The 18251-nt window shown below is 33.3% G+C and overlaps 1 protein-coding gene across 5 annotated transcripts in view; it reads left to right on the top strand.

The window, feature by feature from the left end:
• Nucleotides 1–18251, top strand: part of FSTL5 (follistatin like 5) — a 786207-nt gene that overhangs the window by 247894 nt on the left and 520062 nt on the right. For all 5 annotated transcript variants that reach the window (XM_032148724.2, XM_032148716.2, XM_032148719.2 and 2 more), the window contains exon 4: nucleotides 6052–6300. In XM_032148724.2, coding sequence (XP_032004615.1) covers nucleotides 6052–6300 — 249 coding nt within the window. The remainder of the gene's footprint in view (nucleotides 1–6051; nucleotides 6301–18251) is intronic.

Here is an 18251-nt window from a genome sequence, read left to right as displayed (position 1 = left end):
GAATTTGTTATCAAGTTTACACATTGAGGTTGGAAAGAGTGTTGAGATTGTATCACACTCTGTTCTGCTTTCAGAATTATCACACTTCAGTTGAGAACATCAAATAAGAAATAACTGTTGCCATATTAGGTACTGATCTCAAATCACTTAACTTCTTGAAATGACACATCAAAAATTATATCTCCTAGCAAACATTCATTAACATGAAACAGAAACTACAATTTGGATGGATGCAAATTACCTGGATCTCTGGCTTTTTTCTACTTATTATTTTCATACTGGTCTCTTGTAAAAAAAAAAAAAAAAAAAAAAACCTTCTTCTGTTGCAGAATTACATGAAGAAGCTTGCAGAACCAATGGATTGTCTAAAATAAGAGAGAAAAGAAGGGTTCAAACTCACTGAACTACAGATTATGTGACCATTCAAAAGGATTGTCGTTCAATAGTGGCACACTGGGCAAACGTTTAGTCAGGCAGCCTTTTTTGACCGACTTTGCAAAGTAGCAGCAGGAAACACACATCCCAATTATTACAGGTCATGAAAAGATTATACTGTGCTCAATCTTCTGTGGGCATTCCAGTATTTACTTGAACTGCCCTTTGCCATGAAGTTTGTGAGGTTCGAATGCATTTTGTTAGAATTTACAGTGTGCAACAGGAAATTGTATTTTTTATGTAATAGACAGTTTCACAATTTTTCCATTTGTGGGAAGCAAAATATCACCAAAATATTATACTTAATTCTAAATCAAAATATTTAATTGTGTAATGTAATTTTGAATTTTCCTTCTTCCTTTTTTGCTTTTTGCAGCTGAAATAAATTCTTATACAGTGAATGTCCATGAAAATTTTAAGAGTATGTTTTGAGAACACATATGCTGCAACACTCCCCTAAATGCATTTCCAATGCTTATAATAATAACAAGAGCTGTAGAGGGCAGTTATATATTTAATTCAATGATTCTAAGTCAATATGTTCTATGTACCAAATCTGTAATAAATGATAATTCTTAATAACAGTAATGAATACATTTGTTAAGCAGATACTCTATGCCAGGAATTTTCAGTGCATTATTCGACTTAATATTCTTAACAAACACATGATATTATTATTACTGTAATTATTATTATCTTCATTTTATATATTCATGGAAGTAACAGTTACTGAGTTCCTACTATGTTCTAGTTAAATGAGAAAACTGAAGCTCAGTGATTTTAAGTAACTTGCCTAAAAATCATACTTGTAGTCAAAATACAAATAGAAGATTCTGATTTTAAAACCCAAATTGTGAAAACCTATTGAAAATAATGGCAAAAACCACAATTACTGTTGCACCATATTAGCATGAAACAAAAAGTAAATCAAAGTCTTAGAAAAGTAATTTAGAAAGTCGAAGTCAAAATTCTTTGGCATTTTGTATAGCTGAGGCTATTTCTAGAGTATGTAAATATGATTTAAATTAAGAAGTATATGATTGTTCAAGGCAGATGAACTATAAATAATAGATATTATAGAGAAAACTTACTAAATATACTCACCATACATTAGCTTTCATTAGAACTGCATTTTGCTGAGCATTATTACATTCAAGGATTTTTTTGGATGAGAGCAAATCCAAACATAAATTGCTGGTTACCTGTCATTTTACAACCAGAACCCAATAAGGCCCAAAGGGATTGCAGCCTGGTTGAGGTCACACCAGAGTGCAACGGAAAAGCAAAGACTCAAATTCTGTTCTATGACCAAAATCTGTTGTTCTTTTTAACCGTTAATTGTGAACATAGTACTTACATTTTGTACTTTAACATGAAACAGTTTTATGAGATAATGAACACCTCAAATAACTTGATGCTTTAAATACAACAATATATTAATATTCCACAATAATAGTTAAAGGCAGCTAACTTCAAAATCTGGTTCTTCCCTCCCTCTTTTATTATTGTTTTAAATCCTGCTTCTGTCTCTATTCCATGTCCTGTATATCCTTTTATCAGCCATTAGACTCTTAACTCATTCTTTAAACACAACCTCAGTTATTTGTATTACATGGTACATTGCTTATGAGGTCTTACATTATCTCAATCTCCTTTGTGCCCTTAAATGTCCCCCTAAATCTTAGCCTCTCTACTTAAACATGTTCAAGTCCTATCTTATGCTCTTTGTAAGCCACTTGAAGAGTCAAGTGTCAATGATTGTTCTTTTTATGTATCCTATACCAACCAACATACCACCTTGCTCATAAAAATAATTGTATTTTATTAAAATTAAAGTTTATTTCAATTTAGATACACTCTATAAGTATCAGCTGATATATTAGATATACATATAGACAATAATATAAATATAAATATATATTTTAAGATAATTTTATTTATTACTGAGAATCTGAAAATGCCATCTTAGAATAATAGGGAATTATTTTGCTTTATTGCTTGGTATGTTTAATCTTTTAATATTTTTATCTCTTTTTAAATTTGTGGAATTTTTCTAATATTCTGAAGGAATAAAATTATAAAATATGAATTTGTTAAATATATAATCCTTTTTTTAGGAGCAAATGCTATTTGATAAAGCTATAAGCTACCAGGATAAAAGTTCTTGATTAAAATTCATTTAGTGTGTTATCTGACTGAATGTACTTAGAAGAAATGTTTGACACGTTGATCAGATTAAATTGATCTAATCTCAGCTGAAACTTAAGTTCGGCATTAGTCATGGATAATTACTGTCAGAAAGGGTATGTTCTAGCTATTCATTTACATAATATGAGCTTTCTTTGGATTACATATGAATTAATTAAATTTCGTTTAATTGTAGCAGCTACATGCAACACACAGCTTCTAGCTAGTGTAAAATAGTTCATTAACTTCTACAAAATGGAAAATATCCTAATACAAATCTCTGAACTAGAGTACAGGCTTTAAGAGAAAGGATTTAAGAGAAAATATGGGAAATATTGTGACCAACCTCTATATACTAGATATGACATGTTATAGTAGAGCATTCCCCTAAAAATTGGAAAATTGCACTGATTCATAAAGCTACCTCAATTTGTGACTAAAATGTAAAATGATCAGACTCTTAAAACATTAGCTCATTCTTCAATACTAAAATAAACAAAACAATCTCTTGAAAAATCTTAACTCATTATTTGATGGAAAAAACATAAGACATAAAATTATACGAAATATAAATATGTGAGTCAAATTTCTCTATTATAATGGCAGCCGCATATAGACTCTATAAACATTGAATTAACAATTTGCTTAATTAAATACTGGCATAAGGATGGGGAAATATTTTTCTGTTTTGAAATCAGTATTTTTAAACTTTACATTCAAGTATTTTTCTACTTTATTTTATAGTAATAATTGGTATAATTTTGTACTTTCTTTTAGCACATTAATTTTTTAAAAAAGTTTAGATAAATTAAATTTAACAGAGTTTATCTGCACAAAGAACAATTCAGGAGTCTGGCAGCACTCAGGACCAAAAGAGATTCAGAAAGCTCCATCTAGCAATGAGCTATTATAGGCCAAACATAGAAGCAAAGTAAATAAATGACCTGCTTGGCTACCACTAGGCATCTATGTTATTTGGGCATGGTTGGAAGAAGCATTTGCCTTTTTGAAACTGATCTGATAAATTGGTTTCCTGTAATTGGCTGAAACCTGGTTATTTGTTATAACAATATATTCCTAAAATCAGTTTTGGTTTGTTTACATACTAATAAGTTGGGGTACAGTTTCTTACTTAGGAACTCAAAATACAGAGACAGCTTCAAGCTAATGGACTCCTGCTTATTTAATTTACCATATTGAACATTAAAAAGCAATCATGTAAAAATAGCAAAACTTGCCCAGTACCATATCAACCTTGCTAATCAACTATGCTCATTTTAAAATTTCTTTTCCTAGTATCTTCCAAATAATTGCATTATTTTATAATGTTTTGATGATAGCATTAACCTCTCATCTTTTTCCACTTAAGAGCATTTTAAAATTATTCACCTAGCCTTTCTCTTAGTATTATATATTTTAATTATAAGTTAGGATTACGTCAGTGCCCTAAAGTTTGATTCTGGAAGCAGAAATATCACCATCACCTGGGAGCTTGTTAGAAATATAAGTCTTGGATTAGACTCAAGATCCACTGAATCAGAAACTCTGGGGTGAGATGGAGAAAAAATTTGTATATTAACAACTTCTCTGGGCGATTGTAAGCATGCCAAAATTCAAGAACTACTGCATTACATAAATTTTCCAAAATTGATTTTTTACTAAGTTTTTTAAATTTTAATTTCAGGGGTACATGTACAGGTTTGTTACATAAGTAAACATGTGTCATGAGAGTTTATTATACAGATTATTTCATCACTCAGGTATTAAAATATTTCAGTGAGTTATCAATATTTAAAATAACATTGGAGATACATCGGAAATATCTTTTCAATAAATTATTTTTCCACCTATTTGTTTTAAGTTTCATGGAATGCTTCATCAATAATTATAATATTTTATCAAAGAGTCAAAGAGTTTGAAATTTTTTACATGTAGATTTGTTCTAATTTTCACTGCTATCAGAAATATAAATTAGTTTTTAAAAAATATGCCATTGGTAGTGTTGATCTTTCTGTGTAATTTTAATTTTGCTAATTTAAATTCCGTTTGAGAACTCATGCATAAATATGAAAATAAAATTAATGTATGAGCTTCTTTTAAAAAAGAACAAAATTGATTACTTAAATACATTTCCATTCACATATGTCCTTTTGAAAACCAATTTTTGAAGAGCTGTTAATAATAAATAACACAAGAAGTCTTATATGTGCCAATTGCAACCCTTTAATCTTGATAAAACTACGAGGATACACTATTGTTATCCCTATTTTACAGATGAGGAAACTGAGTTACATGTGAGTTACAGATGTGTTAGGTAGCCACTTAGGGCCCGAAAGCTTGCAACTGGGGATTTAAACTCTGGATCAGAATCCATGTTCTTAATTATTATGATGCTGTTATGTAGAGATGGTTTAAACAAACAGCTGAGAATATTAATATATACTAACTACTCAAAAAATTACTGTAACTTATGCTTGTAACCTTTCAAATATTTACTTTTTTTGGCAATACATAAGTGTCATTGATGCTAAATATATATACACGTGTGTATACATATGTGTATACATATCTATGTGTATGTGTGTGCATATGTATATTCAACTTACTGCCATTTTTCATTTTCTAAAATTCTCAAAGCTAAATCTGCCTAGAAAAGCATAAGGAATTGAAATTGCTAATTTCAGCCTTAGTACAAGACTGGTGGATTCAGTTAAACTTTTCTGGCGCAAATTGAGTTTATTAGACTAAATAAGTAACAAGAAAATATAATTCTTCATGATTTGTTGATTTAGTCGTGCTATGCATCAGTGATTGTCAGGTGGCAAAGGCCAAAACAAGAAAGGATCATATATCAAAAAGTTTTCAAGAGACGGTTATTTTCCACTCCTGTCTCCTTACATTTTCTGCCTTGTATGCATACATTACTTTCTCCTATCTACTATTCTGTTATTGTAAAAGCTAACATTTATGAAACCTCTCTCATGTGCCAAGGATGTGCTTTCTGTGGATTATCACATGTAATAGTTTGAACAACTCTAGAGATGGTCCATACTATTATTCCCATATTACATATGGGACAACTTGGCACAAGGAAGGAATTTATCCAACACATAAAGCTAGTAAATGGTCAAGCCAGGATTTGGTCTCAGGCAGTTTAGCTTTACAGACCTTGTCATTAAGCACTACACTCCTCTGGGGAGGGAGAAGAGAGCTCAAGTAGAGGAGAGGAAGAAGGGAAGGATACTGAAAGCATTTTGTGAAAGTTCATGTGCAGTTATTTATATAAGCATCTCCACCACTGAAAATTGAGCCCTGAATACACTATACTATACTTTTCTTAGAACACTTGTTTTCCGCTTGATACTCTGAAATATATATATTATTTGGACAAATGAACCAAATGATTTTCATTTTTTTTAAATTCTTCAGGATTTATGATTCAGGATGGCCCTTTTGGATCTTGTGAAAATAAGTACTGTGGTTTGGGAAGACACTGTGTTACCAACAGAGAGACAAGGCAAGCAGAATGTGCCTGTATGGACCTTTGCAAACGTCACTACAAACCTGTGTGTGGATCTGATGGAGAATTCTATGAAAACCACTGTGAAGTGCACAGAGCTGCTTGCCTGAAAAAACAAAAGATTACCATTGTTCACAATGAAGACTGCTTCTTTAAAGGTAAATGAAGGGTGAACCTTAAGTGTCACCCCACTCTATTTCTTTTCTTTCTCAACTAGTGCCTTTAAACTCTAGCAATTATATATCAGCAAGGGTCTAAAAAGGAAAAGAAAAACAAAATAGCATAAGTACTCCACTAAGTAGCAGTGTGTGGAAATTTACATGGAAACAATTCTGATATTCAGTTATGAGAATAAAGCTGGCCAAAATATGACTCAAAATTTAATATAGCTTTCAGCATTGTACCATATGGCTTCTCAATCATGGATTATCTTAGGGACACAGGGTGGCCAATTCAGTCTACAGGCCAAATTCACCCAGTAAAAAGCACCTGGAGTGGAATTGAGGGACTAGTGAGTGCCAAGCCATGCTGTGATAACATTTCATTCCTTCCTGATTAAAAACGATGGTTTTCACATGGTTCAGTTTGCACCATGTAATTCAAATTATAAGGAACCAGTAGTTGCCCACTGAAATAACTAGAAGAACTCATGCTAAATCTCATTAGTGAATCAGAGATAACCATAGTTAAAATTTTTTTAAAGTACTGGTATTCACTTTCATGCATTTAAAAATCATTGGTTTATGGAAAAGTACTGAATTTGTAATTCAATACAATATTTTTACATGCCATATAAATAAATCATTGAACAGTTTTAACATCATTCAGTTTTTATACATTTATTTGTTGTTTACTTGTTCATGCTGTTGGAAATATTTTCTTGTTTATAGTCATGACTCAGTCTGAAATTCTAGAGTTAAATGTGTAGAACGTCCATCAATAACTAATCTGATTTCTAATCTTTGGTCAGTGCCAAGTCCCAGTTTCTCAGAATATTTCTGAAATGTATTTACACTTAAAAACCTGTTTAATATTTTTACTCCTAGCTTAAATTTATGGCTGAAAAATAATTTTATTACACGCCACTCATCCACCTATTAAGGTAAATTGAATAATTAAAAAATATCCTTTTTCAAACTGTCTCTAACACAATATTATTTCCAACGTGATTTAAAAATGACATGTAGAGCTTTTCAGATGATGCAAGATGCAATGCTCTGTTATTGTTGCTGCTAGAAATCCTTTAACACATTTGAAGTAAAACTAGGATAATTTACTTACCATAGTGTACTGTGTGCCTCTTACATACATGTGCAGAGAATTTTATGACAGTAAATTCCCTTCTTTTACCAAAAGGATAACAAATACTTAGATTTCAAGTTCAGTTTAGTTCCCTTTTCTATCAAATCTATTTTACAAATACTTAATATTCTTAAAATATTAGGGAATTTTTTTTCTGTCATTTTGATACAAGATGGTATGGTAGAAATTATACTATTGCACTGATACTTGACACTGTGAAATTATGTACATAATGTAAAATATGTAACTATTAAAATATTTTAATTTAGCATCATGTTCTCAAATTGAGGGTTTGTTCACCTGACATCCATATAGAAACACATAATATTAAATATCATGTGGGGGCCTGGCATGGTGGCTCACGCTGGTAATCCTGAGGTCAGGAGTTCAAAACCAGCCGGGCCAATATGATGAAACTCCATCTCTACAAAAATACAAAAATTAGCCGGGCATGATGGCGGGTGCCTGTATCCCACCAACTCGGGAGGCTGAGGTGGGAGAATCTCTTGAACCCAGGAGGCGGAGGTTGCAGTGAGCCAAGATCGCACCACTGCACTCCAGCCTAGGCAACAGAATGAGACTCCGTCTCAAAAAAACAAATAAATAAATATAAATAAATATTGTGGGAAAATAGTTTGGTGTATTTAATGTTCTGTTTTGTAGCTGTATGCTTAGGAATAATACCATTCAATGTCAGGATAGGATGCATGAACAATAGATTGATTTTATTATAAAGTAAACGTATAAAATAATGGTTTGAAGAACTTTTGTTCTTCGAGCTTATACTACACATATTTATTAGATCTATTGTTACTTAAAAATACTTTCTCATCATGTGTAGTGTTAAAATTTCATTTATACTGTCTGGGTTATTTACCAAAGGTTAGCATATTTTCCAGGTCTCAGAAATTATGGGTCTTTTGTTTGCTTATGTACTTAACTTGGTGTTTTGCCTAAAATACAACTAACTCGTAAAATGACTTTATTTCATCAGAAGGGAGTAAATAATATAAACCAAAACAATAAATTGCCTGTCTTATTAGTGTGCATTGGGCCAAGTTTTGATTGTAAAAGAAGATTCTGTAAAGCTGAGGACGGATATTATTGTGATAGCTAAAATTAATTTTATAATTGTGAATTATATTTTTTGTGGAGTTTCAGCAAGTTATATTACTTGCTATAGTGGCCCAATGGAAGAAGCAAATCGAAATATTAGGTTAAAGAACTGCAAAACCTCATATTCACTTAGGGATTTTTTAAAGAAAAAATGAAAAGTTAAATAAAAAAATGGAAAATATATTTGCTACTTTTAGATTTTTAAAAGGTGATTGTGAAAACCTTAGAATGGGAGTTAAAAAAAACTATTGGCCAAATCCAGGTCACAATCTGTATTTTTCCATAATGTTTTATTGAAACACAGCTACACCCATTGGGAAAGGAGAGTTGAGTACTTGCAATGGAAATTTTATGGCCTCTAATACTAAACATCTTGTTATGTAGATCTTTTCAGAAAAGTTTGTTAACCCCTGCTTTAAAAGATTATTATTTAAAATTTATTTTAAAAATTAGTAGCAGATCTTTACTATTCTGTATCTTCTTGACTATCTTGATGAATACAGAGACTTACATATGTGGTAAAATTAAGTAGAACTAAATATATATGCAAATGGTGGAAATAAAACAGGAAATCTTAGTAAGACCCGGGGATAGTATTAAAGTCAATATCCTGGTTAGGATATTGTACTATAATAATACAAAATATTATCTTTAAGAGAAACTAGGTAAAGATATATGGGATATGTCTGTATTATTTCTGACAAATGCATCTCACAAAGAAAATTTTAATTAAAAAGTCCTGGAAAAATATTGGAAAATACGTGAAAGTTTTTAAAGAAAGCAAGATTTGCATTATTCCTTACTGCTTTGCACTTTAAGGTAAGTCCTGTTTGTTTATATCAGATTTATATTTGGCATTTATGTTTAAACTTATTAAAGGCTGGGTGCAGTGGCTCATGCCTGCAATCCCAGGACTTCGGGAGGCTGAGGCGGGTGGATCACGAGGCCAGGAGTTCAAGACCAGCCCGGCCAACTTGGTGAAACCCCGTCTCTACTAAAAAAAATACAAAAAAATTAGTCAGGTGTGATGGCAGACGCCTTGTTATCCCAGGTACTCGGGAGGCTGAGGCAGATAATTCGTTGAACCCAGGAGGCAGAAGTTGCAGTTGCAGTGAGCAGAGATCACATCACTGCACTCTGGCCTGGGTGGCAGAGCAAGACTCTGTCTCAAAAGAAAAAAAGAAAAACTTATTAAAATAATTTATATTTGTAGAATCAGGTGTATTGATGCATTGTTTTAAAGTTAAAATCCATGTTAAATCATCTACATTTCTATATAAAATATTTTTTATATACCTATATCTGTATATCCTCTTTCTATTACTTGTGTTACATATTGAAATGCCTCTGTGGTAATCTTAGCATATTTTATTGTTATCGACTTTTAAATATACACATAAATTTACCAATAATTTTTTTAGTGATTTATGATTTGTAGAACTATAGATAAAATAAACAATATACCTATGAATATAATATTTTTCTAATTTATTCCTATTCACATTTATTTGATTATGAAATAAAAGGCTATAATTGGATATAGAATATTGTAGTATTTGTTTACTGGCATCAGATACTTTGTGATGATGCTCAACATAACATAAAATATTCTATTTTTATAAAATGCCTAGCTGTTCATTTTTGTGATGAGACAGTTCTGCCTTAAAGTCATTTCTCTCACAAAGGGCTTTCTAACTGCAGCAATTCACAACATCCCTTAAAGCAAGTACAATTTCCTTTCACCCGGGCATCAGGTCGTTCCCTCATACAAAACATCTATACTACTCAAAGTACAGATGTAAACTAGAGTAAGAAACTCAAGACAGAACCTATGCCAAAATGAACAGGGATTTAAACCTTTTATGAGAGTCAATTGAACAGAAACCCTTCTGCTATTTACTGTGCTGAGAATAACTCAGAGAACAGCTGCCATAAAGGCAAATGTTCTGTGCACTTAAATGTGCATCACAAACAATAACAACTTGAGAAATATGGTTGTCACAGCGATCTGTGCACTATTAGCATGAGATCGGACATTGTTTCCATTTTTGAGGCATAATCTGAACAGACTTTTGTATTACATATTTAAATTAGTTATTTTACCTGACTTTTTTCTTTTCTTCTTTCTTTCTTTTTTTTTTAAGAAGGAATTTGTAGAATTTAGGCTAAAAAACTGGCTGCCAGATATATTTTAAAATATATTAGTAAATGTCATGTGCTAATCCACATGTATTTTTTAAATAAGGGCACCTTTGTAAAGCATCTGTTTTATGTTAATACAGCCTTTTATATCATTTAAACAAAAATAGCAGCCTGAATAAATCTATATACATTGAAAAATGATATCCAGAGTTTTGTTTGTTTGTTCTGTTTTGTTTTTGTTGTCAGTATTAGCCAATTGAAACTGCATGTTGATGGTGAAATACATAATTTGGACAATAAGAAATGTAGATAAACTTTTTCGAGGCCAGAATACTGGCACACAGTGTTTCCAGTTCCTTTGAATTCACTTAGTACTCAGAACATCAAAAGCAATTTTATTAATCTTATGTTTGGTACATCTATGTTAACATTTTTTAATTCGGTGATGTGAAACCTTACATATTTTATATGTTTACCTGCCATTTATGAATACATAGTAGACATATGATAGATGTTTTATATATGTATAATAAAATATAATAAAATCTAAAAAGGTGATTAATACTTAGGCAGACTTATCACTCATTTTGGGATTTTGGGATATTAGACATTAGGACTGTTCAATAAATGTTACCAGAGAGTGGGAAGGTGGGAGAAAGGAGACAAATGGAGAGGAAGAGAAGAGAGACAGGTAGGGAGAGGGGGAGGGAGATGATGGGGGGAAGAGATACAGAGAATGCCAGCAGGACTAGTGATAATAATAATAACAAATTGAGTATTATTTATTTCAAAACATTTTCACAAATGTTAAATTATTAATTAATCATTCTAAAAAGCCAATATACTATAGTGAAGGCAACAAACTTACAGTTTTAAAAATGGCCCGTCTACATTCTCACAGGAAGTTAACCTGAACTGGGACAGGAACCAAGGGCAGAGGCTTCCCATTTAGCGCATGTTTGTTCCAAATATGTCTGCCTAAGGCTACAATATTGTAATATCTCACTTGCCTGTGTTTCTTAAGACATTGTACTTTTAATAGTGATTTCTATATGAATACTTGACATCATTTAGAAACAATCTGCCAGCTATGGTTTTGGTGAAGATTAAATCATGCATTTAATGTAATTCTTGGCCAACAGAAGAACACAATAAGAAATTATTATTGGGTTTAAGACTAGAACTTTAGTAAATGTACACAATTGATTATAATAAATTTTCAGACGAGTCTGTGAAGTCATACATATTTTCTTTTGAGTTTATATTGGGTTATAGTCTTGTATCTGGTCAAATTAACATAGAAAGGAGTTTGCAAGATTATAATAGGCTAGTTGGTGGTGCTCAATTTTCTGATTTTAGATAATTATATTTAAAGAAAAAATAACTATAATGAGTTTGGAAATATATTTGTTATTGGTTGACATTTGTAAAACTTTAACTCATTGCCATCTTACTGATGATTTATTGCAGGTTAATTTTGTTTATCTTTTATGACAAATAGAATATCTATTAGATCTATAATTTAGTATTATTTTTCCACCCCACTACATTTCTCCCCCCAAAAATATTTTAGTGATTATGAAGTGAGTTTGTTATTGCATTTAATTTCTGTCAAATTTTCCCCTGTGATGTATATATAAGAATTAACTTTAACATTCAAATACTTAGTCTTATCTTGTTTTTATACATTTTCATGCTATTTCTTTTTTCTTAGTTTCAAGGTGTGAAATATGTGTTTGAGCTTACTATTTTATTTTGTGTTTTTTGATAGATGTATGGATAGTCCACTTCTAGTCATGGGCACAATAGTCAAAATAACATAGAAAAACAAGAACAGTTCGTCAGTTGAAATATTTTTTCTTCTACTTTGTCTCTCCCATAGCACGTGGAAGTCTGGGAGATACAATTCAAATTGAGATTTGGGTGGGGATGCAGCTAAACCATATAATTCCACCCCGGTCCCTCTAAATCTCATGTTCTCACATTTTCAAAACCAATCATGACTTCCCAACAGTCCCCTGAAGTTTTAACTAATTTTGGCATTAATCCAAAAGTCCACATTCCAAACTCTCATCTGAAACAAGGGAAATCCCTCCTGCCTATGAGCCTGTAAAATCAAAAGCAAGCTAGTTACTTCCTAGATACAATGTGGGTACAGGTATTGGGGTAAATACAGCCATTCCAATTGAGAGAAATTGGCCAAAACCAAGGGGTTACAGGGCCCAAGCAAGTCCAAAATCCAGCAGGGCAGTCAAATTTTAAATATCCAAAATGATCTCCTTTGACTCCCAGTCTCACATCCAGGTCACACTGGTTCCCATGGTCTTGGGTAGCTCTGCCACTGTGGCTTTGCAGGGTACAGACTCCCTCCTGGCTGCTTTCATGGCTGGCATTGAGTATCTGTGGCTTTTCCAGGTGCACAGTGCAAGCTGTCAGTGGATCTACCATCTGAGGGTCTGGAAGACAGTGGCCCTCTTCTCACAGCTCCACTGGGTAGTATCCCAGTAGGGACTCTGTGTTGGGGCTCTGACCCCACAGTTTCCTTCCACACTGCACTAGCAGAAGTTCTCCATGAGGGCTCCGCCCCTGCAGCAAACTTTTGCTTGGGCATCCAGGCATTTCCATACATCTTCTGAAATCTAGGTGGAGGTTCCCAAACCTCAGTTATTGACTTCTATGCACATGCAGGCTCAATACCACATGGAAGCTGCCAGGGCTTGGGGCTTCTACCTTCTGAAGCCACAGCCCAAGCTATATCTTGGCCCCTTTCAGCCATGGCTGGAGTGACTAGGACACAGGGCACCACGTCCCTAGGCTGCACACAACATAGTGACCCTGGACCCAGCCCACCAAACCACTTTTTCTTCCTGGGCCTCCAGGCCTGTGATGGGAGGGGCTTCCATGAAGGTCTCTGGCATGGCCTGGAGACATTTTCCCCATGGTCTTGGAGATTAACATTAGGCTCCTTGCTTGTTATGCAAATTTCTGTAGCCAGTTTGAATTTCTCCTCAAAAATGCATTTTTCTTTTCTACTGCATTGTCAGGCTGAAAATTTTCTGAACTTTTATGCTCTGTTTCCCTTTTAAAATGGAATGCTTTTTATGGCACCCAAGTCAGCTCTTGAATGCTTTGTTGCTTAGAAATTTTTTCCACCAGATACCCTATATCATATCTTTCAAGTTCAGAGTTCTACAAATTTCTGGGGCAGGGGCAAAGTGCCACTGGTCTCTTTGCTAAAACATAAAAAGAGTCACCTTTGCTTCAACTCCCAAGAATTTTCTTATCTGCATCTGAGACCACCTCAGTCTGGATCTTATTGTTCATATCATTATCAGCATTTTTGTCCAAGCCATTCAAGAAGTCTCTAGGAGGTTCCAAACTTTCCCACATTTTCCTGTCTTCTTCCGAACTCTCCAAACTGTTCCAACCTCTGCCTCTTACCCAGTTCCAAAGTCATTTCCACATTTTTGGGTATCTTTTCAGCCATGCACTACTCTACTGGTACCAATTTACTGTATTAGTTCATTTTCACACTGTTGATGAAGACATACCTGAGACTGGGAAGAAAAAGAGGTTTAGTTGGACTTACAGTTCCACACGGATGGGGAGGCCTCAGAATCATGGCAGGAGGTGAAAGGCACTTCTTACATGGCAGCGGCAAGAGAAAAATGAGGAAGAAGCAAAAGTGTAACCCCTGATAAACCCATTAGATCTTGTGAGACTTATTCACTATCATGAGAATAGCACAGGAAAGACTAGCCCCCATGATTCAATTACCTCCTGCTGGGTCCCTCCAACAACATGTGGGAATTCTGGGAGATGCAATTCAAGTTGAGATTTGAGTGGGGACACAGCCAAACCATATCACCTCCCATAGACATTTCACTTACCATATTCATTTTCTCAGTATCCTCTTGTCAAATGCTGAATGCAATATTTCTATAACTTACAAAATATTGAAAAGCAAACAATGCTTTTTACAACTATTTTTTCAATATAATTGATTTTTCTTCTATATTTCTGTGCAAAAACACAGTGATAAAAAAACCTTTTCATTGATTACATTCAGAATATGTAATTGAGGATAAAATGTTCTAGAAAATGCAGTTGAAAATTGTTTTCTATTAGTCTGATTTATATTTCACTTCTGAAATTCTTTCTGAAGAGCACCCACAGATATTTCAGAGAGCATAGGAAAACTTATTATTGATAAAAATTTTAAAACCAAATGAGAAAAGTGGAAAGCTTTGTATCTTATCATCCAGATAGTTACGTGAAAAAAGTGTTTGGATGGAATTACATTAAGTAAAGGAAATTCTGCACTTTCCAAAATGATGAAAAAAGCACAAATAATTAGCAATATTGCTCTTTTCACACAGGTAAAGCAAAGTTTAAAAAAGTCTTCTAATCAATTTTTTAAAAATTAATTTAGTGCAGTAATATGCTAATTGTTTTAGTTTAAAACATCACATCATCTAGCTAGAAATTATTTATCAGCCCTCTGGTTTCGATAAAGCATTCGTCTATTGACTGCTATGTGTTACAGCAGAAGCTCCACCTGTCATGTCTTTCTTTATGTGACAGTCACTTTAAGAACTTGTTTCTTTAAGTGCCTTTAGTCAATATGTGAATTTCTAGTAGTTTGTATAATATCTTTCCAAAAGCCCCCCTGAAATCTGAACATGCGTTGTAATCACATTTTTTTCAATGCTTTTTGCTCTTCGCCATACCTAAAGAGCACACAAATGATTGCCAAAGTTCCTGAATAGATTTACTCTCCAGACCAAGAGGAAATAAAGTCTTCAATATGTAGAAACAATATTGAACCAGAATCAGGTTATAATTTGAATATGTACCCTGAATAAGATGTTTGGCTCCAAATTTCCTCAGAATTATACATATATAGAATAATAATTTGAAGAGAAAAGACAATTACAGATTGTTCTAGCATAAAGCTTTGTGGTAAGGGTGGAGATACTGAATGGAAATTTTCACTTTGCTTATTTCTAACATAAAATAATAATGACTTTCAAAAATCCATAATAATTTTACATAGAGATGTAATATATAAAGTGGTCATGGTCGATTCAAACAGCTGATACTTATTTCCAAAGATTCTTTTCCAATTACTGTGATTTGAAGCTCACAGGCAAAAGTGTGGAAATACATCTGTAAGTAACATTTAAAGTATGAGGATAACAACTTAGTTGCTATCAGGTGACAGATCATGAAAAAGATCAAAACGTAGCAGTCAATTCATAATTTATATTTGAATTCAGAATAATACATTAAGAATTGTGGCAGATTTATAGAAAAATAAATAAAATGTTTTCACTTGTAGTCCAGTTAAGTGGAAAAAATCTGCCCAGGCTGGACATAAATTATGTTTAGATTATATTAGAATTCATTAGTATGAAGAAGCAAGCTGGAAGAGGGAAGGTTGATTTGGGCCTTTTTGTAGTTGTCCAAAAGAGATATAGAGATGATGATAATTTCAATTAAGATGACGGGAGTGCCACTGATAAAATGGTCTCAGACTATCTGACCTAATTTGCCACAGATTGAGTATGGAGTTCATGGTAATTAAAGAAACTAGCTAAGCAAACGGAAGATTGGGGAGCTGTTCACTGAAATGCAAAACACTGGAGTCTCCTTGTTAATGTATGCAAGGAGAGTATATATACAGGTATATGGTATATATTGGTTTTTTAGACAAGCAAAAGAAAGTGTCATTTGTGCATTTCGATATTCATGCAGAAATCAATACAGTTTGGATCAGGAAGGCATATATTTATGAGCTATAAGTATGACAATAAAGAGAAAATGCCAAGGGACTGTATAGTTAAGATGAAGTGAAGAGTGAGTGCAGATTGAGAAGAATGAAGAGTTGAGGATCGAACTCTGGTGTATTTCAACCTTCGGAGGTCATGAAGAAGAGCAGAAGCAAGCACAGGAGACAAATGCATAGCCAAAAGTGTTACAGAAGGAGAACCAAGCCAAGGAAAACAGTCATAAGGAGGACAGAAGATTGGGCTAACTTAATCGCTGCTGAAATCAAGTATGATGAGGATTTGAGAAATGAACATTGATTTGGAAAGTTTAAGGCTATGGTTAACTTTTGGTAAAACAGAAAATAAGAACTGAGGAAATGAGATACCAAGCTCATTAGAGATTTTTTATTCTAAAAAAATTATTCCCATTCACCTCTTCCTCCTGATAACAACACATATATTCAATATTCAGTATTCAGTATTCAATATATGTGTGTAATTGTCAGGAGGGAGAGGTGGATGGGAATAAGGAAACACAGAAGGAAAAATTATCTGGCAAGAGGAACAGGGCAAGTGCAGGAGTAGAGCCTCTGGATGTGGTAGAGAGGATGAGACCCAATACACAAGTGGCAGATTTAGCTTTAGATGAGAGCATGGCTTCTTCCTTCATTAAACATAAAGAAAGGAAAAACAAGATTGGATGCAGGTAGCTAAGTATATTTTATGGTATAAATGTGTTATTCTCATCAGATTGCTTATATTTTTCTCAGTGAAATAAGAAATGAAGCATCAGTTGCAAGCAACAGAGAAGGTTTGGGAAATTTTAGGAGAGAAAAAAACATGAGATAACAGAGAAGAAGAAAAGACTGCTGGTGTAGTGTAGGAATTCTAGTAGTGCTGAGGGAGTATGATATTGCTGTTCTCAAATTTAAAGTGACAATAGACTTCCATGGTGGTGTTCTTGTCTCCAAATAGAGTTAGCTGCTTAGATTAATGCACTGAGTAATTGAAGAATTAGTTTTAACCAGGAGTTTTATTTTTCCAGGAAGAAAATCTAATTAAAGAAATGATCCAAGGCCCTATTTTTCATCTCTCATAGGGGCAGTATTATTATGTTATGTCTGCTTTATTGTAGAGACTCTAGTATCCAGAAAGCTCCTGGTGGGGATCTTCAGCCTCAGCTTGTGTATGGACCAAAATGGACTCCCCAGCCAACTCTACATCCTGGAAATTTTATGACATATTTTTGAGATAACTTCTTAATGCTGGCATTCAATTTACATCTGTGCCTCTTAGTTAAAGCATTAGTAATGCACTCTGCTTAGGCTGGTAAGCCAGGACACACCTTTCCTGGGCATTTGGGAAGCATATAGGCCTATTGTTGAATTTCAATGAGTTTTCCATTTCCGGTCAATGAGCGGTCACTAAAGTAGGCATAGGACAAATGATACAAAATTTGTTTATTTATGACAAAAAAAGGAGATTGACAACTCTTCAAAACATGTTATGGATGGACAGTTACCTTGAAACATATCTAATACTATATCACTTTATTACTAATCCTGTAGGCAAGCTATAAGTAAACATTACTGAGACTAGCCATAGTGCTGTGGTTAAACTTTGGCAAGTGAAACTGCTTTGAGTTAAACAAAGTGTATAAAGTTTTGGGTAGCTAAAACATTTTTGACTTAATTTTTCTAAGTTATGCATATTTTAATTTTGTGTATGCTTTAATCCATCAGGCTTCCAATCATGGAATATAGATTGACTTAGTCAAT

Source organism: Hylobates moloch, unplaced genomic scaffold (assembly GCF_009828535.3).
Source record: "Hylobates moloch isolate HMO894 unplaced genomic scaffold, HMol_V3 SCAFFOLD_3, whole genome shotgun sequence".
Taxonomy (NCBI): Eukaryota; Metazoa; Chordata; class Mammalia; order Primates; family Hylobatidae; genus Hylobates; species Hylobates moloch.
Note: the sequence above shows the minus strand (reverse complement) of the source record. Positions and strands in the feature narration are given on the sequence as shown.